Genomic DNA, 27,005 nt, shown 5'->3' with positions numbered 1-27,005 from the left:
ATGGCTCCTCATATAAAAACAGTCTTCTGGGTCGCCCTCAACGTGCGACTAAATAACTCTTTAAATCTTATCAGGTTAAAATATTTATCCGCGAAGAGCTCTGAAGGATAAATTGAGCTTTACACTGATGGTATTTGTCAATATTTTGCCAGACAAGGTTCCAGTGGGACAACAGGGACAACTTTGAAGACATGAATCGGTTGTGAACTGGCTATCTTCGGCAGACAGAGTTGGGCTGGTCAAACGCACACAGCCCGGGCCTGTGCTAGCTACCGTTAGCTGCTAACTAGCTAATGACTTCGTTTGCTGTTATCTGTCGCGTTGGAAACAGCATAAGAGGAAAAGTCTCAAATTACTGACTGCCTGTTGAAAGCTGGACGTAAAAGTCCACACAGTAACTGGCCATGGCTGTATCAAGGTAAGAAATATCTGTTCTGACTCTGTTTTATCTGTCCGACTTTTTTTAAACAATTAGCTAGCTAACTTGCTAATCCCCACTAGCTTTTGATTTGGCAGAGAATAGCATGGCGACGGCCGACTAACAGCCAGTGTAACGTTATGTTGTGACTTAGTCACTTGTCGCTCCAACTCAGTTTTGAGTCATTTTCACTGCAAGTACCAAATACCGTGAAAATTAAATACACATTTTAGTGTTCCACAGTCTCCTGCTGATGCTCTGCCGTTAAGTACAGGTTAACTAACGTTGTGATGAAGTTATGCCAGTGAAGCCGGTGTTGTGCCAAAAAGGCATCGCCTTCCATAAACTGATTTCCGTCAGTTGTCATGTCTGCATGAATTTCTCCACTGTGTCCTACGTGGTAACCGATGTAATTGTTTTTGCGGTTGAAATTGCTTTAACGGACTAATTCAACTCATGTAATGCTGTTTTCCACACGCCAAAAATTGATTGCAGCCCTTACATTGTGACTGAGGTATTAACAATGCATTAAAACGACTTGTTTTCATTCATGAGGGTTTAATTTGAAAGAGTTTGGTCCATAGGATAATTGCAAAGAGCCAATTTATTTATTTTATCTATAAAACCCATACATGTCAAGTTTATTTCAGTATAAACAAGCATTTTAGACATACCACACACTAAGAGTCCAAATATTGAGTACAGAACTATAACTACTATAATATTGCCTATAATTATTCTAAATGCATGACCAATTACTCAAGAAACTAACATTTTTGATCACAGTTACAAGAAAGATTTGCAAAGATGCTCTTTTGCTGTTGCCACAGACATGAAATTATGCGTTTGCACTTTATGACTGCTTGATGTATATAAGACCAGCTGTAGATGTCTGCAAAGTGGACAATACTGCTTTAAAGTGAGGCACACAATCAGTTTTTAGCTCACAATCACATTATTGCAGCACATGTGTTTATAAATGTGAAATATCCCAATTGGCTGGCTACCTGAGGAGATTCAGCTAGTTGTGTTAGTTTTCTAATCGTCAGTGGCTGGAACAATGACACTTGTTAGTGTCACAGTTTGTTGAATGCAAATTTAGCACACAATTTGTAAAACTGCTTGTAACAAAGTGTAACAATGTGCAGCATGTCCTCATTTTAAAAGGTGAATTGAAGAAGTCTTTTGAATGAGAGGTGAAACGTTCTCAAGAATCCAAAAGAGACATACAGTTGCTTTATACTGATACACATTTTAAAAAGTACAACTATATGTCTAATTCAGTGTGTTCCTAGCTCTTTCTGATTTCACATAGAAGAGTAAGCTCATCTGTAGAACAGCTTAAGTATTTGTAGCACTTAGGGTCATGCCTTACACATCACTAATCCACTCCTCTTTATTAATAGACTGCTAATGACCTCAGTGAAAGACCAGGATCATTAGACAAAGCCAGTGACACGGAATTGTGATACTTCTGTTAAGAAGTTGTTTTTAAATCCAAAGATCCTTGTACTGTAGAGCACGAACAACAGGCAAAGAGGTTTTTGGTCAGTGCTGTGCATTGTTCATGGGCTGTAATTTGTTGTTTGACCTTGTTTGGTTTTATTTTCACCTGTCTTTTAGACTTGATCGTTTGTTTATCCTGCTTGACACCGGAACAACACCAGTAACCAGGAAAGCAGCAGCCCAACAGCTTGGAGAAGTGGTCAAACTACACCCACATGAACTTAATAACCTTTTGTCAAAGGTGTGTGTGTTTGATATATCCTTGTACTAACAATCTTAACTATGTCAACTTGGATGCTCCTGCAGTCAGATGTGTGGAATATGAATAACGTATAACTGTCCAATGTTTGACAGCAGATCAGTTACCTGTTTCTGCTTCTTTCTGTACCAGCAGGTGGATTGAATTTATTTTATGTGAATGTCACATTGCAACTGGAACAAACTTTCTTAATGTTTTAGCAAGGAAACAGAAAGCAATCACACCGTGTTATGTGTCTTTCCTTCTCTCTTTACTTCATATAGTTTTGATTCAAGCTGTTGTGTAAAGTAATCAGTGACATCATTTTTTGTCAATTGCAAGGTCTTGACCTATCTAAGGAGTCCCAACTGGGACACTCGTATAGCCGCAGGTCAAGCTGTAGAGGCCATAGTGAAGAATATTCCTGAGTGGAACCCATCTCCCAACCCTAAAAAAGGTGAGCTGAAACTCTCTTTCATTGAAACATTTAAATTCTCTGCATTTGAGTGATGTAAAGCCGGTCCTCGCACTCCCGGTTGTAGTATAGTTTGACCATACTATGTTTTTGTCTAACATGGTTCCATCAAAACCACCATTCTTAGATGTCAATTTCAGAATAGCACTGGTTCTTGGTGTGGAAAACATAAGCTTGGTCTGCATGAAATGCATTAGTGTTGACATGACCCGAAACTTATGAAATAGTTAAAGAGACAAATGTGCATTGATGAAACTCTTTGGTTTGTTTCCTATAGAATCTTGTGAAGACTTATCTCCAGAGGACTCCTCTTGTAACCGGTTGAGCTTCTACCACTTTGATATCTCCCGTCTGCTCAAACATGGTGCATCTCTGCTGGGATCTGCTGGGGTTGAATTTGAGCTGCAGGATGACAAAACTGGTTTGTAATGACTGTTTTTTCAGCTGCGGTGACATTCACACTGTTACACACTCTCACACATACACACATTTGAACCTGTACAACCTTGTGTTTGGTTGTATCTGACTTTGATGGATTTAAAGGATTGTGTCTAAGCAAACTTTGTGCAACAGATTTACTCCCTGTCCCTAATATTGCTCACATTTGTGTTATGAAATATGGTAATCAACTATGATGGTTAACAACAACATCACTGCCAATATCTGAAGTTGATTCTGATGTAAACATAAATCCACGCTAGCAGCAAAGTTACTTGGTCATGAATTTGAATGCAGTTTAAATAGGGAAAGCTGCTCATTCTTATCTTTTGATGGTCATTTGAATTTGAACATCCTGTCTGTAGATCCCTGCATTATGTTGAACCAGTCATTGCTTCCCTTTGATCTGTTTTCACCTCTCAGTCAAGGTCCCCTTTACTGTTGCAGTTTACTAAATTTAGCAAGTTCTAGGTGACATTCAGAGCTATTTATGATGCTGTTCCTGTATTATTTGTGGTCCCAGCACTTGCCATTTTTTTCCCCTACCTGTACTTCAGAATTACACTCTATTTTTCACATACACATAAGTCCTCACTGGCCCCAAAGTACTCTTGTACTATTTCTCATTGTATCCAAAAGTTCCCCCTGACCTTCTTTGACTTGTTCTTAGGTGAGATGGATACCAAGGAACGTCTTGCCCGCCAGAGAAAACTTCTTCAGAAGAAGTTGGGCCTGGACATGGGTGCTGCTATTGGTATGGACACAGAGGACCTGTTCAATGACGAGGACCTAGACTATACCTGCCAACCCAGTGGAGTCAGAGCCCATGGAAGCAAAGCCTCAGCTGGATCCAGCTCCCGCAACCATGTGGTAGGTTTTATTTTAGGCCATTACCTTGGAAAGGAGTGGGTACCAAAACCTGGTATTAAATGGGTCTCAGGGCTAAATTACTAAAGACAGGAGGATTGATGAGTTGCAGTGTTTTTGGTTTTGCTATCAGTATTTGAGAGATTCTGAAAATAGATTTCCTATTAATTGTTGCCACATTCACATTATCTTGCACATTTTATATCACCAGCTCTGTTTCTAATTTGTCGAAGATGCATTTTCGAAATTCTCTCTGTGCAAGTTGCAGCAGCTCTCTGTCAGACACTGCAGTACCAAACACAGTTGCACACACACAGACGCTGCTCTTAGTCTCAATGGTGGCGAGCAGTAAACATCCACAAGTGTAGTTACACTTCTCTGGAGTCGATCTTGATAATATGCGGTGCCACTAGTGTAAAAAGTCTTTTTCATATGAGATCATATGAAAAAGACTCTATGGAAACATCCAGAGAAGTTTTTAACACACAGGTGGAGAAATGCACTGTTGCCTTACAATTTCCTGGCTCCTAGTTTGGCTCTCATTAACTCAGCTACGTTATGGATGGTAGCAGCATGGAGTACACACACAAGGTTAACTGGATTATGCATCCATGGATTAATGATTCCCAGTGACCATTAGCCAGCTGATTGCTCAGCATTCATGAATTCAGTTTGAAGTGGCTAGAGCATCATTTAAACTGTTGTTCACATTCAGTTTAAAGTTACAGTTTACAGTTTTCAGAGTGCTTGGAGCAAGACAGGATTTAATTATTGTGGGGCTGCAGGCAAACCCTTGTCTTTCTTTTTATCCCCACTCTCTCTAACTGTATGTTGGTATTGACAGTGATAAAAGAAGTACTGTAACAGTTTTCCTAAGTAAAACTATTAATGCTGCACAGTAAAAAACACTGCCAAAGAAAAAGTCCTGCATTCAATGTTTTTACTTAAAAGTGAAGAATGATAGAGGAGAAATGACAAAAAAACCAATGTCAATTCTTTTCTTAAGACATTCTTTCTTACCTATCCCTCACTTTCATGTACCAGACCTTTGAGCCAGCACTACATGTCTTTTGGATTACTAAACTATTGAGGTAAACTACCAAAGCTGCCTCTGAATGCTCTCAAGTGTTAGTTTTAATAATTTATTGTTGCTGCTTCGTAAAGCACATGAACGGTCTCTTACTGTCAGATTGTGTATACTTTGTCCGACACCCCTGTGCTGTGGCTTAAGGTCATAACTTTACCTGTTCAAGTATAGGTAGATTTGTTAAAGAAAGGGAAGGCAGGCAATAGCTTGTCTCACCCTGACAGTCTCTTGCCGTAGGGCTATGCAGGCCCTAATTGCAAATGTAACTTGTAACATCTTATGTTTTTGTACACCTAATGCATTGCGGTATAAGGGCCTGTCTGAACAGGATATTGCTTCAGAAAGATTTATTGAATTATTTTTTTTTATTGTGCCAGCTCTTTGACCTGACAGTATTTTAGTGAGCCAGTCTTTTCTCTGCTAGTTATGAATAAAACCATGGCAATTTTTGTGTTTCTAGATTTGGTTTTGGGTCGTGCTGTCTGATCCTCCAACCTTTTTTCTCTTGCGAAGTGCTGCACGTATTTAAAGTTACTCTGTCAGTGTAGTCTCTGTGGTTATACAGTGGCTCAGTTGCATTTTTTATTCATCATCAATATGTAGTGCATCAAACATGCTATAAATAATAATCCTCCGATGGGAAGTCGAAATGAAACTGGCGGTATGGGGTTTGATTTACTGACATGTGACTGCAGAACGTCACACATAGTATAAAACAATAACAATAGCGTGCGTGTGAACAGACACAGAGAATGTAGTAAGCCTGGAAGGGCTGGGAGTTTAGGTTTATTTGAAGCACCTAGGGAAATCCATGACGTTTGAACTAGAGAATGTATGTGTTAAAGTATTCCACCCTACACTGTAGTGCAGATGATGATGAATGATTGTTTGTGTAATATTTCAAACTCCACTGTTTTGTTTTCAGCCCATTCAAGCTGCCGAATTGATTGACTCAGAGTTCCGGCCAGGCATGAGCAGTCGCCAAAAGAATAAGGCTAAGAGGATGGCTAAACTTGTGGCAAAACAAAGATCCAGAGACATAGATCCTAATGAAAAGAGGTACAATTATGCATACTGTGCACCTGCAACACACACAGTTTGATTATGATTGGAGATTTTTATCATCATATATTAGCTTCTTCTCTTGAAAAACAGACCGAAGTGTGACTCATTCTGGATTCTAAACTAAACCATGCCTATTGAACTATTTATTTCATCATGTACAGCCACTATTGTATTTTTATTATTGCCATATTTAAGGTTTTTGAGAGGTTTTGTTTGCACATTTCATCATATTATATGAAGTCTGACTTCAGTTCTGATGATAAAATGACTCTACTTTCTCTTCAACCTTTAGTAACGACAGTTTTGAGGGTGAACCTGAGGAGAAACGAAGAAAAACAACCAATGTGGTTATTGACCAACCGGCAACAGAGCATAAAGTCTTAATCGACAATGTTCCAGATAACTCCAGTCTTTTAGAGGAGGTAAGGAATAAAAAAAAAACAGTTAATAAAGCCTTGGTGGGAAATTTTAGCAAATTAATTGCTATAATTGTTATAAATGACATCTTTATATGTGTGATGTAATGTGATGACATGGCTGATATCTCAATGCATTGTCTTCAGACACATGAGTGGCCTCTGGAGAGCTTCTGTGAGGAGCTCTGCAATGACCTCTTCAATCCTTCATGGGAGGTAAAAAAAAAAAAAAAATTTATATGATACATATTTTTTGATAGTAAACAGTTGAGGATGTACAGTTTAACTGAATTAGAGGCACAGTCCAAAAGGTGATCAAAACAAAGGGTAGTTAAAACCACAAAACGACACTTTAGGATTGGAGCCTGTGATTTTTAAACTGATTGACAGCAGGGCTTGTGGTTAGTAAAGACAAGGTTTGCCCGAATCATCCCTACTCCCCAACCAAATAATTGGTCGCAAGGATATTTAGATTAACGAAATGGAACACAGGGCACTGAGTCCACTCTACCTGCTATCGTTATTACCTTGGTAGTAGTTAGGAGGAAGAGCATCAAAAGCATTCTACCTGGTAATTTCATGCTGAAACAATAAAAACAGACTTGGAGCAGACCAACGTGTGCCTGTCCATATCAATATGGTTTCTGAAAGTAAAACTATTTCAGCCAGTGATCCCACTACACAAATTACTGAGGAATGCAGACAGGTTAGAAAAACTGCTGTTTACACTCAGTGTTTTAGGGTCGGGGTCAGGGGGGCGAGGTGAATATTAGGATCGGTTCGTATAGTAACGTCAGACGGGGGGGACACGTTGGGCGAATTCACGAGACGAATACCGATCGCGCCGCATCTCAAAATTAATATCCCGATACCAACGTCAGGACCGAATATTCAGATATTAGGATGTTCGGGTCCAGCCCTGCAGCATTGCAAAAGTTTTTACTTTTACTTGAAAGCCCAACCAGGGACGGGAGTTGCAAATTAGCTCAATGCTACACACTCTATATGTAATGCATCAGTTCTATGTGTTCTATGATAATTGCATGGTCCCAGATCAAATAAATGAATAAAATAAAAATAAATAAAGTCCCAGACCCAGCAGTCTCCATTAGAACTTTTGTCTGCTCCTTCTACCACTAAGGATGGATAGTTGGATAGATGATGTGAAAGTAACACCAGTGATTTACCAAGGACAATTTCACATTATACATAATGACCAAATCCATTGTGAATAATCTATATGGTCAAACATAATATTTTTTGAGCTTTTTTTCACTTTCTACCAAAACTGTAAAGCTTTCCTTGCACAGAATTCGGATTAACCCTTTTTAAAATACGACCATGTCAAATATATGTAAACTTAAAATAACTGTATTATGTGCATTTGTTTACAGGTTCGTCATGGTGCAGGTACAGGTCTTAGAGAAATTCTCAAGTCCCATGGTGCTGGGGGTGGGAAGCTGGTCGGAAGCACTGCAGAACAGGTACATGTTAGCCATACCCTCTAGTGTTTATTAATAGTTTGTTTTTAAAAAATGACACCAAACGTCTTGACATTTTGGTTTAGATGTTGCGACAGCATCAGGAGTGGATAGAGGACGTGGTCATCCGGCTGCTCTGTGTCTTTGCTCTGGACCGCTTTGGAGATTTTGTATCTGATGAGGTACGGTCTTAATTTTTTTGGTGAATAACTGAATGGCACCTCTGACAGTGCTAACACTCATTGACATGTTGCTACTGAGACATGCAGTGTAATGAAGTTGAGCAGCATTTTTTTGGGTAATGTCATTGTTTTTCACTGAACAAATATCTGATTGGTGTTGCTTAATTATTGTGTGTCATGCCATGATTCTGTTCTGGGTAAAGTAGTTTTGTTTTTTCCTTTCTTTCATACATTATTTCCTCTCACAAAGCAATGAGCTGAAAAATGTCAGTTAGGTAGAGGGGCGTTGTAACAAGATAAATTAGGATAAACTTTCTAATTTACCCTCTTTAACATGTTAGTTTCTTGCATGTCCTTATATAACATTTGGTGCTGCTGCTTTCCATGTCTAAGAGGTGACAGATATTCTTATCTCAGTATATTAAGTTAATACATGACTTTAAAAACATGCCTGTAAAAGGGTTGTTCTGTAGTTTCTTCATTCAAACCAAGGTTTATTATAATGTACAATACACTTAACGACCACTACTGTTGTCAGTTTAGATATTTCATTGTACAATGTATTTGTCTTGTTTTTCTGTGCATATGACAATAAACCTCTTGATCTTGCAAGTAGATTAAGAGACATCATATCCTGACTAGATTTAAAAACACTGGGCATCCTAAAATTTAGTTTGAGGAATCGAGGACAAACTAAGCTGTGAATTTGACCTTATTGGTTTTAGGACCAGTGATTCAGACATAAAGAAATGTCTACATGACAGTTTCACGTGTATGTAATCAAATAGCACTATATGTTAAATTCATTAAAGCTGGCTGGCCTACAGGATCAATGCTAGCCAGATTCTTTGGCAAACCACTAAGTCAAGTCATTCCACTCGTATTTTTGTGGGTTGTATTTATTCTATATTTCTCTCCCTTTGATAGGTGGTGGCTCCTGTCAGAGAGACATGTGCTCAGACACTTGGAGTGGCCCTTCGCCACATGAATGAAACTGGTGTTTCCATGACAGTAGATGTCCTGCTGAAGCTGCTGAAAGAGGATCAGTGGGAGGTCCGTCATGGAGGCCTGCTGGGCATAAAGTATGCCCTGGCTGTTCGTCAGGTACCACCTGTTCTGTGTATATATGAAATTGAATAAGCGCAGCAGGGTTCTGCTATGTATGTAACATATGGTCATGAATATAAATTGTAGAGGTGGGAGGATATATGCATGGTCACAAATCTCTTTTTTGATATGGAACCAAATGTGCTCCATGTGGAAGGATGACACTGTAAAGGCTATTTCTTTCTGATGTCACAATAATGCATCTATGCTGATTTGACCTATCTGTTCCTTGGTGTCTCAGGACTTGATAGCTGTTTTACTGCCCCGGGTTCTCCCAGCTATCACAGAAGGCTTACAAGACCTAGATGACGATGTGAGGGCTGTGGCAGCAGCAGCACTCATCCCTGTGGTGGAAGGCTTGGTGCAGCTACAGCCCAACAAGGTTAGAGGCAAAACTAGTTATCAGTGTGTCTTTTCAATTTACTGTCTGTGTTTAAGTGTGTCACCTGTGCGTAGTTATTTTTCATTTTGTGCTTGTTTTAGATGTCTTAATTGAGATGCAAAATCTGCTCTCTCTCTCTCAGGTACCCTTCATAGTGGACACACTATGGGATGCTCTTTTGGGATTGGACGACCTCACAGCTTCCACCAACAGTATAATGACTTTGCTGTCCTCGTTGCTCACTTATCCACAGGTCGGACAGTGCAGGTCAGTCTCTGAAGGGCATGCCATTAGCCATCAGAAGATGATACAGTATTTATTGAAACTTTACAGGCTAAGGTACATTGTTTTAGCATTGACTTAATTCCATCAAATCAATTTTCAAGACATCCCTAATTACTACAGAAAGTCAGTGCCGACTCACTAGCAGACACTTTAAATAACAGTACTTTTCAACATCTTACCTTTTAAAAACAACTTTATTTTCTTAAAAGCACAATATCAGACACAGAACAGAACACCACAGAGCCAGTTTGCCACAAACACAAAATACAATGAGGGTGGAATCTTTAAATCTTTAAATATAGCTTGTACATGTTTTGTAATGTTTTATTTTGTTCATTTTTTTGTTTGTTTTTTTAAAAAATTAATAATATTGTATGTCTCCAACTTTTGAGTGACTTTCTACTTTTAGTGACACACTATATTTTTCCCTCTAGAACGCAGCAGTCACTAACTGTTCTAGTTCCTCGGGTTTGGCCGTTCTTGAGACACACTATATCATCAGTAAGACGGGCAGCGCTGGAAACTCTATTCACACTTCTGTCTAAAGCTGATCAGGTAAATGTGACCAAGGGCATTTTGATGTTCCTTTACTCTTTGCCAAAATACACTCAAACTTTTTTTTTTTGATGCAGTATTTAACAGTACCAGAAATATATTACAATTCAATGTTTGTATTCATATTGCCCAGTGTTGCTGTTGAAACTTTTTTTAGTTTACAGCATAAATGCTGGATAATGTGTTGTGTCCCTAATAAGGTTGTTTTCATGTTCTGGGTTCTTCAGAGTTGTGCAGAGTGGATAAATCCCATCCTACAAGATATGCTCCGGCACATCTTTCAGTCCTGCATACTGGAGAGCAATGAAGAAATCCTTGAACTGATCCAGAAGGTTTGTTGTATGACCCACAGAACTATTTCTGATGACTAAATTTACAAACATGGTCCAAGTTTGATTATGAAAAACAAGTGGAACAAAATAGATGATGCAACACTGCTAATTCCAGTCTTACATTGTCATTGTTTTTGTACTTGGACAAGTCTTATGTGGAGGACATTGTGGGTTTTGCCTTGTGTTGTTAATGTGTCTCTCTGTGTGCAGGTATGGATGGAGTTATTGACTCAGGCCCCCCAACAGTATGTGGTAGCAGCCAGCTGTCCATGGATGGGTGCCTGGCTCTGTCTAATGATGCAGGCCTCTCACATACCTATAGACCTGAACATGCTGCTGGAGGTCAAAGCCCGCTCCAAGGTTGGGCACTTTTAAACCAGAGTTTTGTTCTCATATTGTTTTATTTTCTGCTAATCTTTCATTGGTTATGTCCCTAAATGCAAAATGATGCTCATGTAAAATAGCTGGCAAGGATATTTTATGTTTATTATTGTGGAAACTTGCTGTTAAAGCCTGTTTTTAAAAGTCTGTTTAACTTGACTCAGGATGGTTGGGTGCTTCTCCTGCTAGTTACATGAACAAATTTGTACAAGTAATGAAAGTAACTCCGTGATGCACAAAATCAAAGCATCTCACTGTGGTTGCTAAGCGACAGACTAGGTGAAGTTAAGAGAGATATCTTACAGCTGTAGTCTGTATGTTTCAGTCAGAGCAGCTTTAACAATCTGAATTGACTGAGAGAGGAAATAAAAATGTGAAAGAGAAGCACGTTCAGCCCAGCAGGTACCTTAATTACTGTTTGTTTAATGAAGTGTAACTGAACTGAGGGAGACTAAGAATAGCTTTGCTTTGCGTGCACCAAACTGATTCAGCTTGTACTTGAAGAAGACAAGTGTTTTAATTTAATGTTTTCAAGACCGTGGTTGTTACTTGGCCTCCTTTCATTTGTAACAACATGAAATTTATGTGGAGATGCAGTTTTGTTTTTTAGCTATACTAACCGTAATAATTAATGTTGTGTGCATGCAACAGGATAAGGCTGGGACAAAGGCACGTCAAGGGAACTGTCAGGTGAAAGAAACGGTTCAGGAATATATAGCCGGTGCAGAGACGGTAACGGATGACCCTGTGACAAGGGACTATGTGGTGGTTCGTGCTCGACTCATGGCTGCTAAGTAAGTGTTGATAGTTTAATTACAAATAAATGATCAGTTATAATCTTTAGGTCAACTTGATTTTGTCTCAAGAAATGAAGAAACTTGAAATGGTGAATAATAGCTTTGACAGCTTTTCTCTGCTCTCTTTGTAACTCTTTATTCCAGATTGCTGGGAGCTCTGTGTAGGTGTATATGTGACCCTCAGCTCAATGCTGCATCTCAGGAGATCAGACCAGCTGAGTCTTTGGGTCAACTGTTGCTCTTCCACCTCAACTCCAAGTCTGCCCTGCAGCGCACAGCAGTGTCTTTGGTGATTTGCGAGTGGGCTTCACTGCAGAAGGTAAAAAAAATGTAGTTTTAGTGTGGAGCAAATATGGTTTATGAACATACCAGAATCAGGCATTTAGAGGCTCAGTACATTTCTTCGTTCCTTTCAGGACTGTCAGCTGGTGTCATCTATGGTGCAGCCTCGTCTCCTGGCCATTCTGTCTGAGCAATTGTATTACGATGAGATTGCCATCCCCTTCACACGCATGCAGAATGAATGTAAGCAGCTAATTGCGCTGCTAGCTGATGCCCACATAGACCTTCAAGACCGCCTCAGTTGCAGTGTTTTCACCATTGATCAAGCCAATGAACTGGTAAATCCATACACACAAACACAACCACTTGGTACATTTAAACACTAACCCTTTATCAGATTAAACAACAGCTTTTACTGGCCTCCACAATCTACAGAGAAATCTTAAGTCTTGACTGTGATTTAGATTAATGGGGAGAGGGGTATCATGCTTGTATCAAACCATTTATGATTTTTGAACAAGAATATTAAGTCAAACTCTGTCTTGTAATTTTAACTGCAATCTACATCCTGTGTGTCAGACAGCTTTGGTATTTATGCTGCCCAGCTGTTTCTTTGTTTCTGAGGTTAATGCATATCGCACTCTGTAACAAATTACTTCCATCCCAGTCTTTCCAGTCACACGCATGCTCTTCCCTCTTGTTTCCTAGGTAACCACCATCTTTGCAGAGTCAACAGCGGGTCTAAATGTGAAGTCCAAGCAGGGACAGGCACTGGACAGTAAACGACAGCAGGCTCAAGCAACAGTGATGGAGACCAGCGCAGAGTGGCAGCAGCTGCATCTGCGTGTTCACATGGTCACGGCCTGTGCAGTGATTAATCTGCAAGTGCTTCCTGACAAACTCAACCCCCTGGTCAGGCCTCTGATGGAGGCCATTAAGAGGGAGGAGAACACCCTGATCCAGGGTTATGCTGCTTCTTTTATAGCCAAGCTGCTGCAGCAGTGTGCTGGACGCTCGCCCTGCCCCAACTCCAAAATCATCAAAAACCTCTGTGCCTCGGCCTGCGTGGACTCTGCAGTCACACCCTCATCTGCTTGCCCCGTACCCCCCACACAGGAAAATGCCAAAGGTAAGACTTTTTGTACGTTTACTCAGCTAGTCCGCTACCAGTGGGCTTTTAAAGTTAGGTCTTTATTGATGTTGACCCATTGGACTGATATACTTCATGAGTGACTGAATACTAAAATCATGTCCCAGCACTGAAAAAAAATTTTGTTTTCATGCTTGTCTCTAATTTTTTTGCAATATTAGGGAGTGGTTTGGACAAAGATGGCATGCATCACACGGTCAACAAAACTCGAGGTATCATCACCCTGTACCGGCACCAAAGGGCTGCATTTGCTATCACCAGTAAAAGAGGTCCAGCCCCTAAAGCACCAAAGACCCCCTCCACAGAGCTTCCTCCCGGCAGCACCATCAGCACTGATAACGATGAGGTACAGAGGCCTACTGAAAGTACATTTTCCTTGCATTTAGTTCATATCAATATCATGTTGCATCATCTGTTTTTAATGTGGTTTCGTTTTAGAGCAAGAAGCCATTTCTTATTCAGAGGCGAGGGGCAGAGTTCTCCCTAACAACTGTTGCCAGGCACTTTGGTGCAGAACTCACCAGGACTCTGCCATACCTCTGGGAGAACACAGTGGGGCCACTGAGGACAGTAGCGACGGAAAATCGGTGCATTGGTAAAAATTTAATCTTAGACATTTTTTTGGCCACAACTCTTTGTACAATATAGCAGCCACTGTTCACACATGGGCTGCACAGTGGTGTAGTGGTTAGCACTTTTCGCCTTGCAGCGAGAAGATCCCTGGTTCGCGTCCCGGCTTTCCCGGGATCTTTCTGCATGGAGTTTGCATGTTCTCCCTGTGCATGCGTGGGTTCTCTCCGGGTACTCCGGCTTCCTCCCACCATCCAAAAATATGCTGAGGTTAATTGATCATTCTAAATTGCCCGTAGGTGTGAATGTGTGAGTTATTGTCTCTGTATGTAGCCCTGTGACAGACTGACGACCTGTCTAGGGTGTCCCCTGCCTTCGCCCTAAGTCAGCTCCCCCCCCCCCCCCCCCCGCGACCCTAGTGAGGATTAAGCGGTGTATAGATAATGGATGGATGTTCACACATTTTAGTGTGTTGTGTATAAACACCTGACCAGTAAGCATTAGAATCTCTTTTCAGGTTTGGGACTTTATTATGTTGAACTGTACAGTTTTAGATTCAAAGTTCAGTTTGAATTTGTAGATGCCTTTGGCTCATTCACTAATCAATCTAACTTGGTTTTTAGCATCTAGACTGCACGAAGGTCTCAAGTAACTTCAGATATGAGAAAGACTGTATTTTTTCTGTCTACATCAATTCACTTAACTTTATTTCACCAAGATTATCTGCTCAGTACAATCCATGATTCCACATTTCAGGAAGTTCAAAATGTCCAGTATGTCGTTGGTACTTTGAGTCACTGTGCATCTCTTGTGTGTTCTAGATAGGCAGGTCCAGCTGGAGAGGGGAGACACTGCAGCTCAGGAATTGGTCAACTCTCTGCAAGTGCTGGAGGTCATGGCAGGAGCCATGGCTGCTGAACTCAGACCTTTGGTAAGTCTGCCACTCCAGTAGGATTGCTTATTGTGCTTTTATAATACAATTTACTACATTGTTATCATGAATTCAAAATGTAATTTCATCATAGCAGGGCTTCTGTGTCTGTGTCAATAGTTAGTTCCCTACTGTAGTGCATCAGCATTCACCATAGCAGCAAGATTTCCCAAATGATGTTCATAAAGGTGACTGTTAGAATGCAAGCTTTTTATTCAGCCTCTACTCTGCTCATGTTTTTCCTTTTTTGTTTTTTTTTGTATAGCTACTGGAGCACCTACCCCATCTGTTTACATGCCTACAACACCCATACACAGCAGTGCGCCACATGGCAGCCCGCTGTGTGGGTGTGCTCAGTAAGATAGCCACACTGGAGACCATGAACAATTTCCTTGAGTATGTACTACCCTGGTTAGCTGCTATTGATGACTGCACAAAACAGGAAGGTGCCATCGAGGCTTTAGCCTGTATCCTTCAGTAACTGTTCGGCTTTTCTTAATTCTTTTTTTGGGCCTACTCAAAAAAAAAGTTGTAACAGATATGTAGTTATACTATTTCTGAGTGTAAGTGTGGCTTTAAGTGTGAGATGCTTAGGATTAGAAGCATTGCTCTTATTTCTGTACAGCACTGTCCTTGACAAACATCTCTGCAGGTGTCATGGAGCAGCTAGATGTGGACATTGTGCCCTACATCGTGCTGCTGGTAGTACCAGTGCTGGGACGTATGAGTGACCCCAGCGATAGCATTCGCTTCATGGCCACACAGTGCTTTGCTACGCTCATTCGCCTGCTGCCGCTAGAGGTATAAGCACTCAGCAAGCTAAAATGCACTTTTTAAGCAGTGATATAATGTTATTCTGTGACATTTTGATTGTGAAGGTAATATTTTAATGCTCTACCAGGCAGGTATACCAGATCCTCCCGACATGTCAGCTGACCTGATCCGCCAGAAAGCCAGAGAGCGCCACTTCTTGGAGCAGCTGCTAGATGGCAGAAAGTTGGAGAACTATAAGATCCCTGTGCCCATTAAAGCTGAGCTCAGGAAGTACCAACAGGTGTGTGTCAGTGTCCAAGCAACAGATGAACAATGCCCATCCACTGGACATTTTCACACATTTACACAACTTTTGGAACACTTCACTGCATCAGCTCCAATGCAATAAATATTCTACACCAGGAAAGAGAGTTTGCTTTACATACCGCAGGCTGGCATAGCAGACTATAGAGATGCTGACAACAAATATTTTTCTTGACACAGTACATTTAAAAATGTAAGATAGGATAAATGTGCTGGTTCTTGGAAAATGTTAGTAGGTGGCAGATCTGTTGAGACCAGCCATCCATCTATTTGCTGAAACTGTGCAATCATCCTGTTTTGAATGCTGCTACACATGCTGCATTTTTAGTCAACGCATTGCAGCCAGGTATTCAACCTTGCTATCATGACTAAGTAACCTTGAAAAGTTTCAGTGAAGAGGTTATTTTCCTGATGTTTCCATCAAAAATGTGTGGATATATATTTTTTTCAATCAATCTTTTAACAGTATACAATTACCACATGGAACTATGACATTCTCATAATGTTGTTGAATTGTTACTCTGTCTCATCCTGCAGGATGGAGTAAACTGGCTGTCATTCCTTAACAAATACAAGCTGCATGGGATTCTGTGTGATGACATGGGGCTCGGCAAGACACTGCAGTCCATCTGCATTCTGGCAGGCGATCATTACCTCAGGTACTGAGTCCAAACAGCACCATCAGTGTTACTGTGCTTGACTTTCAGCTGGACAGTGGCAGCTCACCGACTTCTCTCCATCTGCAATTTGACATATATAGTGCATCTGGAAAGTATTCATACGACTTCACTTTTTCCACATTTTGTTATGTTTCAGCCTCATTGCAAAATTAATTTTTTCCTTCAAAATTCTATGCACAATACCCCATAACGACAAAGTGAAAAATGGTTTTTAGGCAATTTTGTGAATGTATTACAAATAAAACACTCAAATATCACATATGCATAAATATTCACACCCTTTACTCTAATACTCAAAATTGAGCTGAGGTGCATCCTGTTTCTATTGATCATCCTTGAAACGTTTCTACAAATTGGAGTCTACCTGTGGTAAATTCAGTTGATTGGACATGATTTGGAAAGGCACACACCTGTCTATATGAGGTCCCACAGCTTACAGTGCATGTCAGAGCACAAACCAAGCCATGAAGTCAAAGGAATCATCTGTAGACCTCTGAGACTGGATTGTATAGAGGCACAGATCTGGGGAAGGGTACAGAAAAATCTCTGCAACATTGAAGGTCCCAAAGAACACAGTGGTTTCCATCTTTTGTAAATGGAAGCAGTTTGGAACCACCAGGATTGTTCCCAGGACTGGCCACCCGGCCAAAATGAGCAACTGGGGGAGAAGGGCCTTGTTCAGGGAGGTGACTAAGAACCTAATGGTAATAATAATTATAATACATTTTATTTGTAAGCGCATTTCTTGACACCCAAGGTCGCTTTATAAGAAAAACAAATACAACAGAACAGATAAAGAACATACATCAAGATAAAAATGATAAATAAAGAGGCAATTAGAGAGAATAAATAGTCTTGAGCAGGTGAGTTTTGAATCTGGATTTGAAGAGAGGCAGAGAGAGGAGATGATTGATGTTGCAGCGGTGGAAATATGCGGACCGAATGATGTTGTTGATATGTGATTGGAAGGAAGAATGATGATGGTTACTCTGACAGAGCTCCAGCATCCCTCTCTGGAGATTGGAGAACCTTCCAGAAGGACAACCATTTCTGTAGCACTCCACCAATTAGGCCTTTATGGTGGAGTGGCCAGATGGAAGCCACTCCTCAGCACAATGCACAATGCACATGCCAGCCTGCTTGAAATTTGCAAACAGGCACCTAAAGGGCTCTCAGGCTACAAGAAACGAAATTCTCTGGTCTTATGAAACCAAGATTGAACTCTTTGGCCTGAATGCCATGCATCATGTCTGGAGAAAACCAGGTAATGCTCATCACCTGAGCAATACCATCCCTACAGTGAAGCATGGTGGTGGCAGCATCATGCTGTGGAGAAGTTTTTCAGCGGCAGGAACTGAGAGACTATTCAGGATCAAGTGAAAGATGAATGCAGCAAAGTACAGAGAGATCGTTGATGAAAACCCGCTCGAGAGCGCTCTGGACCTCAGACTGGGGCAAAGGTTCACCTTTCAGCAGTACAATGACCCCTAAGCACATAGCCAGTATGAGTAAAGGAGTGGCTTCTGGACAACGCTCTGAATGTCCTTGGGTGACCCAGCCAGAGCTCAGACTTGAACCTGATTGAACATCTCTGGAAAGACCTGAAAATAGCTGTGCACTGACGCTCTTCATCCAACTTAATTCAGCTTGAGAGAATGTGTGCCAAGCTTGTGGCATCATACCCAAGAAGACTGGAGGCTGTAATCGCTGCCAAAGGTGCTTCAACAAAGTGTTGAGTCAGTGGTGTGAATAGTTATGTCATTTTTCACTTTGAGATTATGGGATATTGTGTATAGAATTTTGAGGGGAAAAAATTAATTTATTTCATTTTGGAATGAGGCTGTAACATAACAAAATGTGGAAAAAATGAAGAGATGGGGAAACTTTCTGGATGCACTGTACGTGATATGTTGTTCCATTCAGATGCAATATCACTCACAAGATTGTTCTCCAGAACGACTTCAGCCATGGTTTCTCCATGTTTGATGCACTTCTTGGATCTCATCTTGATCAGTGTTCTTTAAGACACTCATTATCCCACATATTTGAAGTTCTGTGTAAGGAAGCGTGACTCAGCCAGCTGCATGTGTTATTTAGGGCACAGGAATATGCCAAGACTAAGGCTGCAGACTGCAGCCCCATGCCCTCTCTGGTGGTGTGTCCTCCCACACTGACTGGCCACTGGGTGGACGAAGTAGGCAAGTTTTGCACCAAAGAGTACCTCAACCCTCTGCACTACACTGGGCCTCCTACAGAACGGATGCGGTAAGTATTAGTCAGAGTGTTTTTTTGCAGGAATATGATTCATGTCCTTGCTTTTAGAGTTTCTTTCAAAATGGAAGAAGTGAAGAACTTTTTTTGTGTGTCTGAAGACAATTTCAAAAATTTACATCATCTTAAGAGAATTGTTGAAGCTAAGTGAACATTTTCTTTTTCAGGTTGCAACATCAAGTAAAGAAACACAATCTTATAGTAGCTTCTTACGATGTTGTGCGAAATGACATTGACTTTTTTAGGTGAGTACTGTTCTGCGTATGTCTGATTTTTGTGTGATGGAGGTAGATACTGTTGTTTAATGATATTTTTCTTATTTTTTTTCAGGAATATAAAATTTAATTACTGTATCCTTGATGAGGGTCATGTCATCAAAAATGGGAAAACCAAACTTTCCAAAGCCATCAAACAGTTGGCAGCCAACTTCCGAGTCATCTTGTCAGGAACACCCATTCAGGTGAGGCACTGTGGAGATTTACCTTCTTTCTTTGTGCATTTGCTAGTCACAGCATGACCATTCACACTCTGTCCTCAGAACAATGTCCTGGAATTGTGGTCGTTGTTCGACTTCCTTATGCCGGGCTTCCTTGGAACAGAACGTCAGTTTGCCGCTCGCTACGGTAAACCAATCCTAGCCAGTCGAGACGCCAAAAGCTCCTCACGGGAACAGGAGGCCGGTATGTCAGTTCCCTGTCTTTCAAAATACTGCAGTTTTCTGAACTTATCTGAATGTTACATTTTCAGGCATTCCATTTAATTTTGCTTATGGCTTAACCCTCAGAGCCCGGCACTTTGAATCCAAATTCATTCTTCTGGATTAAATTGATCTCCAAGTATTTATTGCAACGAGGTGTATCGCACAGTAAATAAAATATCACAAGCTGACTTTTCTAACGCTAGTAGCTGTTTGTCTTTGCAACGAAGTTCAGCACTCATTTTGAATTTACATCACATTTAATTCTAGCTGCAGCCTTCATGTAACTGTACATCCATCTTTAAATCCCATTACTCTTGTTAAAATGACTCCTGGGAATATCTGTACAATGTAAAGATTACATCGATAGCATCTTTCTGATTTTGCCAGATTTGATATCTTTCTCCTCTAGAGGATTATGAAAAGATATTTATACTACCTTCATTTTATGTTGAGATACATGTAAAACATTATAATACTAAACATATTTTTTCCTTGATTCAAGACTATTATTTAAAAAAAAAGGCAATTATTTAATTGAATTGTGGATAATCTGGATAGTGTTGACTAAAAAACAAGTCACAGCCTCAGAGTTTCAAAACAAGGTACAGCATGGCTAGCATGTACAATTACCAAGGTAAGATGTTCAATATACAGAGAGAGAAATTACCCTGAAAATAGCGAAAGGCTCATAAGGTTAAGTGTGAAACATGATCTGTGGTTAATATTGGTTTCTTCTTGTAGGTGTCCTGGCTATGGAGGCCCTGCATCGACAAGTGCTGCCCTTCCTTCTGAGGAGGATGAAGGAGGATGTCCTTCAGGATCTTCCTCCTAAAATCATTCAGGACTATTACTGCAACCTGAGCCCTCTACAGGTACTTGTGATCCCTTTATGAAGATCTGTTCAGCAATTTTCTTTCTGTCACAGTCAACACTGAAATGATGTGAGGAATTTACCTCTTGTCTCAGTGCTTCAGCTTTGCATTTTTATTGCTGGTCAGGATTGCCTCTGCCTTTTCTATTAAGTAGGAATGATAATAAAGCTCAGATAAAGGTCTTCCAAGTTGGTGTAATGCATTTTAAGAGAAATATCTGTTTACAAAGTTTTAGGTAGGAAGTGATTTAGAAATGTTTTTTCCACAGATACTGCAACTTGCTATGGCCACAACCTTAGAGTAACAGCCTGGTATGTTTTCTTGTTATGTGCAGGTTCAGTTATATGAAGACTTTGCAAAGTCTAGAGCCAAGGCCAGTGTGGAGGACAGCATCTCTGTGGCCTCTACAGAGGAAGAGGAAAAGCCCAAACTGAAAGCAACTGGCCATGTCTTCCAGGTACAGGATTTTTGCTGGCATCAAATATAAACCTGCTCTAGTTAGAGATGCCCTGTGGGGTTCTCTGATAAGAAAAAAAACATCAATGTGAACAGAGTTTTTGTTTACAGTCAATGTTTTTCTCATTGAAACCTACTGTATATATTCTTAATGTGTAACAAATGTTCTGAATAGAATTTCTCTCATATAAAATCTTTACAAGGCCAGTGTTTCCTAAAAGCTTGTATATGTTGGTGCATTATTGCCACATGCAAATCAGTGGAAAAGTTGAGAACTATTGGCAGAACACAGTGCAAACCAGAGAAAGGTCCATGCATTAAAACTAGATGTCATAAACCCCACAGGTTACCTTTAAGTGAATACGTTGCTGCTGTTAACTCAGAAAAGGCAAACGATTCTTTGAATGCATTTCCATTTAGGCTAAATGTTTAATTTACTTTCACAAATGCGTCTATTGGTTTGGAATCATTACTTGTTAATACTCATTGTTAATATCTACATTGTTTCAGGCGCTGCAGTACCTACGGAAACTGTGCAACCACCCAAGTTTGGTCTTGACCTCGCAGCATCCAGAGTACAAACGCATCACCGAACAGCTGGCAGGTCAAAACTCGAGTCTGCGGGACATTCAGCATGCGCCTAAACTCTCCGCTCTCAAGCAGGTGATGTTCTGGGAAGCCTGCCGTTTAATCAGCTTTGTCATGTAGTTCATGCTTTTGTATAACATATTTTTGAAAAGAAATGTCTCTCCTCCTTACTTATGTGCAATGCCAAGTTTCATTCAGTTGATATGTTTCTTGAAAATGGAGAGAAGTGGGAAGTAGAGATGTAAAGTCAGTTGCTTCATTTAGAATGAAGAACACATCTTTGGTCAGTTGGGTTGCTTGGGTCTGATATCACAAATGTTTCCTCAGCCTTTATAAAAAAAAATATGTATATAGAACTCATCTACTTCATGTTTCTGCCCTCCAGTTGCTGCTGGACTGTGGTCTCGGTGGTGGTGGAGGATCAGAGGGGGGCACTGAGGCAGTGGTGGCCCAGCATCGAGTGCTAATTTTCTGTCAGCTGAAGAGTATGCTGGACATCGTTGAGCACGACCTGCTGAAACCCAAACTGCCCGCTGTCACCTACCTGAGGCTGGACGGCAGCGTGCAGGCTGGCCTGCGTCACTCCATTGTTTCCAGGTTCTTGATTTGATCTTTACGTCACTTTTTCTCAGTCAGTTTTAGTTTGGTTCAGCACTCTGCCTCGTGCTGCCTGTTGGGTGAATGTGAGACTGAAATCCAATTCTTTATCCCGGCTCTCTTCTCTCTGCACCTCAGGTTTAACAATGATCCATCCATTGATGTGCTGCTGCTGACCACTCATGTGGGTGGTCTGGGGTTGAACCTGACAGGTGCAGATACTGTGGTGTTTGTGGAGCATGACTGGAACCCCATGAGGGATCTGCAGGCCATGGATCGTGCTCATAGAATAGGACAGGTACTGTTGCTGGATAATATTACATAGAGCAGAATGGAGAACGCACACGGCTGCATACAGTATCAAATGGAAATGTGTAGTTGAAGTCAGATAGTCCAAGACTACGTCACAGGCTCGATATTCCAATACTGTTCACTATTTGCTTTGATATATTTTAAATCCACTGTCCTCCTGCAGTATGAAACAACTTGTTCATTAGTGTTTTCTTGAAAAGTTATTAAATAGCCATAGACCAGTTTTAGACTGCGTGAAACTGCCGGTCTTGCCTGAAACTAGTGTTGCAAAATGAACCCAGGAAAAACGAAATCAAATTTTTTCTTTACCTTTTATCATTGTGTCTGCTTTGTACAGAAACGAGTGGTGAATGTGTACAGGCTGATTACACGAGGCACACTGGAGGAGAAGATAATGGGACTGCAGAAATTCAAAATGAGCATTGCCAACACCATTATCAGCCAAGAGAACACCAGCCTGCAGAGCATGGGCACAGACCAGCTCCTCAACCTCTTCACTCTGGACAAGGTGAGATCTCTGACTGTTTCTGTCCCACCTCGACAGAGCAGGAAAACAATTGGTAACGACACACGTCTCCCATTAATTAATATGTCAGATCTTTTTGTCTTAATGTCAGTCATGAGGTATGTACATTGTGCATTGTGTTTCCCTTCAGCACAGTGTAAATCAATTGGAATTTTCTGTGCTTAGAAGAAGGCATTTATCAGACATGAGTTGCAATTGTGGGATGTTATTCATGATCTGCTCCATTCGTATTACCATAAAAGTTTAAAGTAGATACAGCTTTTGTGTCAGGCATAAAATATATACATTTAGAAAAGAAGTTTGGAGTCACTATGAAAACAACAATAAAACCACTCAAACACCTAACAATTTATTAAGACCAAAAGGAGTTAATTTGCTGCTGACAGTGCATGAGTGACTGTATATGCTGTTAAGTATATTTCATGGCAGAATATTTTCTTTAATCTGCAGAAGTGTGATTTTGTTCAACTTTATTAGCGTTGAGTGACATTTGTATAGACAGTAGCCATTGCATTTAAAGCTGAATTTGACTATCCTGAATTAAAATTACAAATACACTACTGTTCAAACGTTTGGGGTCACCCAGACAATTTCATGTTTTCCATGAAAACTCACACTTTTATTCATGTGCTAACATAACTGCACAAGGGTTTCTAATCATCAATTAGCCTTTCAACACCATTAGCTAACACAATGTAGCATTAGAACACAGGAGTGATGGTTGCTGGAAATGTTCCTCTGTACCTCTATGTAGATATTCCATTAAAAAATCAGCTGTTTCCAGCTAGAATAGTCATTTACCACATTAACAATGTCTAGACTGTATTTCTGATTCATTTAATGTTATCTTCACTGAAAAAAAATGCTTTCTTTCAAAAATAAGGACATTTCTAAGTGACTCCAAACTTGTATAAACAGCATCATTTTGATGAGTTCTAGTCGTAGCAGGAAGGAAGGACTCATCAGCACCAAAAACTTTGTTCGCTGTAAACTTGTGGTCTAAATGTACTGTATCTCCAGTCTCAGGATGCCCTGACATGGCAGTAAAACAGCTGGTCATGGGCAGTTGCAGTACTGTACCATGTTTGTAAAGCAAAGCCACTTCCCACTTGCTGTGGCTTCTGATGTAACTACAGTTATCTGCAGCATCGTTGTGCCCAGCCTAAGCTCTAATTCAAGTTCTGTGTAATCACATTTTTACTATGTAGAGGTTGAAATATCGATAATATCAGTTTAACCCCATTCCATTTCAATATATCTCCATCCTTCTGACTACTTCAAACTTAATTTAAGATCCCTAAATTTGTGAGCATAGTTATCTTGAATAGAGAGAGATTACAGACTTTTAAACAGAAGGTGTCTGAAACTGCAAGTAATACTAGTCGTTATTCAGCTCACAATGTGGATATCTGCAGGTGAATTGTAGATTTTTAGTGGCAATGATGTGGATGTCTGAAATGACATTGTCTATATTTTCAATGCTCTTTTTAACTAGGAAGAATGCAATGCATATTCAGTTTAGCTATTAAATGTTAAAATAGCTAGTCATAGTAGTCAGACACCTGCTATTAGCATGCTGTCTGGAAATGTCTGTATATCCTGTCGGAAAAAGGAAAAACGTGAACGCTCACTAAATGCATTGTGACCAGAAGGTGATGCGGTTGTCTGGACCACATCAGCTGGGTGTAAATGCAGCCTGTACAGCAGGATAACACTGATAAGAAAAAATCCATCCGTGTTAAAAGGCCACAATTTTCCTTCTCCTGCTAGTAAATCTTCACTCGCAGAAAGTGATTTAGAAATACATGAGGTCTGTCTGTGACATTGCTTCCTCAAGCTGAGGACAAACACAAACCCTGGTAGTGTTTGTATTATTTTTTACCCAACTAGACAGAAACAGCTGTCAAAAGCCTGTCAGCTCACATTCCTCTGTATTGTTGACATTCCTTATGGAACATGCATGTGTGGCTCCATTTCAATGTGTTTCAGGATGATAAGGGCGACAGAAGTGAGCAGCCCCCGTCAACCTCAGGGAAGGCCTCCATGAAGTCGGTGCTGGACGGCCTGGGAGAGTTATGGGACCAGCAGCAGTACGACACAGAGTACAACCTGGACAACTTCATGCACTCCCTGCAGTAGCACTGTACCACTGCATCCAGCCTCCGTCAGTCATCTCATCTGCTGACCAAGCAGGACCTGGTCAGAGCCTGAAGAAACCCCCCCGGCTGCTGCCCCACTCCCACAACGTCCATCAACACCGTCAAACAGCCAAAACAAGAGCAATTTTTATTGTTCTAAAATTGATTTTCTTCTAAACATTTTTTTTCTAATATTCCTGAACAGTGTCAGACATTCGATAATTCACCACCCAGGCCATCAACATGCCCTTAAAAGAGTATCTGACAGAATAAAACCCCTCCGACAAACATCACGTACACTAGTTAACATCAGCGTCTCTCAAGCACACAGTGTATCATAATTACACTCCTCCATCATGATTACAGCAGCAGGTGCTACTTCTCCAGACCACCACCCTCCTCCCACATTGTTCTAATGTACAGTGTTAACTGCTTCAGACGCCATTACACAGTCGCACCTCCCTCCCACCCCTCGTCACGAAGTCTTAAAAACATCCCTATACCCAGCCACACCTGTCAGCACCTCTCTGACTGCTGGATACAAACATGTTTTTGTACAACAAAGGGAAACTGGGTGAGAGTACGAAGAAGCCACAGGATGTCATCAGGCTTTTTATAGCACACCGGTGACCGCTGAGCTCCGGAGCCGTTTGCGCCATGACAAGTCGACTCCGCTTCTCCGCCCAGGGAGAGTCTGTTCAGGAGGTGGTGGAGGAGAGACGGTTTTCTCGGTGGCGTCCGGCTCCTCCACGTGTAGAAATGACCAGGGATCGCACTGCACCTGAAGCAGCATTACAGAGACTGAATAAGGGGCCAAGCTTAGACTGGTACCTGAAACTTGCCACAAGTATTTTAAAAAGAAAAAATAGACTTGTACATATTTCTGTAATTGCTGCTTTTTGTTTATGATCGTGGAATTGTAATAAATTCAACAAACCTTTGAAGTACAAATTTTTCTTATTGTCTTTGAACCGTGACGGCCAGTAGATGGCGCCGTTGTACATCCAGGAATAATATTACTAGCGACATAAATGAATGTAAAATGTGATCACATTAGTTGAATTTTGACCCAAATATGCACATTTAAGGACCATTTGCTGCAGACAGATGAAGTTGTAGTTTAGAGAGCTTTAGGGAGTCACTCATTAGAGATTATTCTCAAAGACTGAAATCTATGGAAACCAAGAAAGGCCGTAGATTAAAGGACAAGTTTGACTGTCCTATTTGAATTTTTCATCTTGAACATAGGTTTTTGAATATTGGACGCATTTTTTGTTAACTAAAGACAATGTTTTTGGATGTAATCAAGAGGTAAATTAAAGTTACATAAATTCAGACAGATGGCTTTTCATACTAAAAGGAAAAAAAAACCCTAAAATCTTCAAACCCAGTAGCCAGTCATTAATATTACTGCAAGTGGCCGAAGGACACTGCAAGTTAGTGCTGGTCAGAGATGGAAAAGGATGCCATGCAAAAGACCACAAGGTTTCACAGCGTCATACAACTACGTTTAATAAGATTTGCTCATTAGTACAGAAAAAACTGAGGGTTGGAACTACAAACTCTGAAGTAGTAGTAAGCATTAGCAGCACTGAGCTCCACGTTTTTCAAATCACAGTTATACTGCAAAAAAGTTGAGACAACCAAAGGCCCAAGTCGACAATCTCAAAAGCCTCAACAAGATAGAACCAGCATTCAAGACAGGAAATAAAAACTGAGAAAAGAAAAGCACAGATACCTCAGTAAAAAACAAAAACAAATGTACAATTCCAAAATAGTGGGATGTGAAAAAAGCACATTACCAGTCTTTTTTTTTCATCTATTTTGAGATCACAACATGATG

At 40.6% G+C, this 27,005-nt stretch overlaps 1 protein-coding gene across 1 annotated transcript; it reads left to right on the top strand.

The window, feature by feature from the left end:
- Positions 1–26,113, top strand: btaf1 (BTAF1 RNA polymerase II, B-TFIID transcription factor-associated). Its single transcript, XM_023276679.3, has 38 exons — positions 1–418; positions 2,042–2,165; positions 2,505–2,619; positions 2,915–3,058; positions 3,746–3,945; positions 5,955–6,088; positions 6,387–6,516; positions 6,658–6,726; positions 7,905–7,994; positions 8,078–8,173; positions 9,101–9,277; positions 9,522–9,662; positions 9,805–9,929; positions 10,382–10,502; positions 10,730–10,834; positions 11,045–11,194; positions 11,867–12,009; positions 12,157–12,331; positions 12,429–12,632; positions 13,003–13,423; positions 13,606–13,790; positions 13,883–14,039; positions 14,836–14,945; positions 15,211–15,412; positions 15,598–15,746; positions 15,847–15,999; positions 16,560–16,681; positions 18,800–18,967; positions 19,141–19,218; positions 19,304–19,433; positions 19,512–19,653; positions 20,415–20,545; positions 20,880–21,002; positions 21,512–21,664; positions 21,975–22,186; positions 22,325–22,484; positions 22,836–23,006; positions 25,014–26,113. Exons 1-38 carry the CDS (start codon positions 405–407, stop codon positions 25,161–25,163), a joined length of 5,574 nt encoding a protein of 1,857 aa, XP_023132447.1. The 5' UTR covers positions 1–404; the 3' UTR covers positions 25,164–26,113.
- The last annotated feature ends 892 nt before the right edge of the window (positions 26,114–27,005 follow it).

Source organism: Amphiprion ocellaris, chromosome 16 (genome assembly GCF_022539595.1).
Source record: "Amphiprion ocellaris isolate individual 3 ecotype Okinawa chromosome 16, ASM2253959v1, whole genome shotgun sequence".
NCBI lineage: Eukaryota > Metazoa > Chordata > Actinopteri > Pomacentridae > Amphiprion > Amphiprion ocellaris.
This window is presented reverse-complemented; position numbering and strand designations above follow the sequence as displayed.

Coding starts and splice junctions, on each gene's coding strand:
- btaf1 (XM_023276679.3), top strand. Junction 18,968..19,140: donor CCTCCTACAGAACGGATGCG/GTAAGTATTAGT, acceptor TTTCTTTTTCAG/GTTGCAACATCAAGTAAAGA. Junction 20,546..20,879: donor GCAACCTGAGCCCTCTACAG/GTACTTGTGATC, acceptor TGTTATGTGCAG/GTTCAGTTATATGAAGACTT.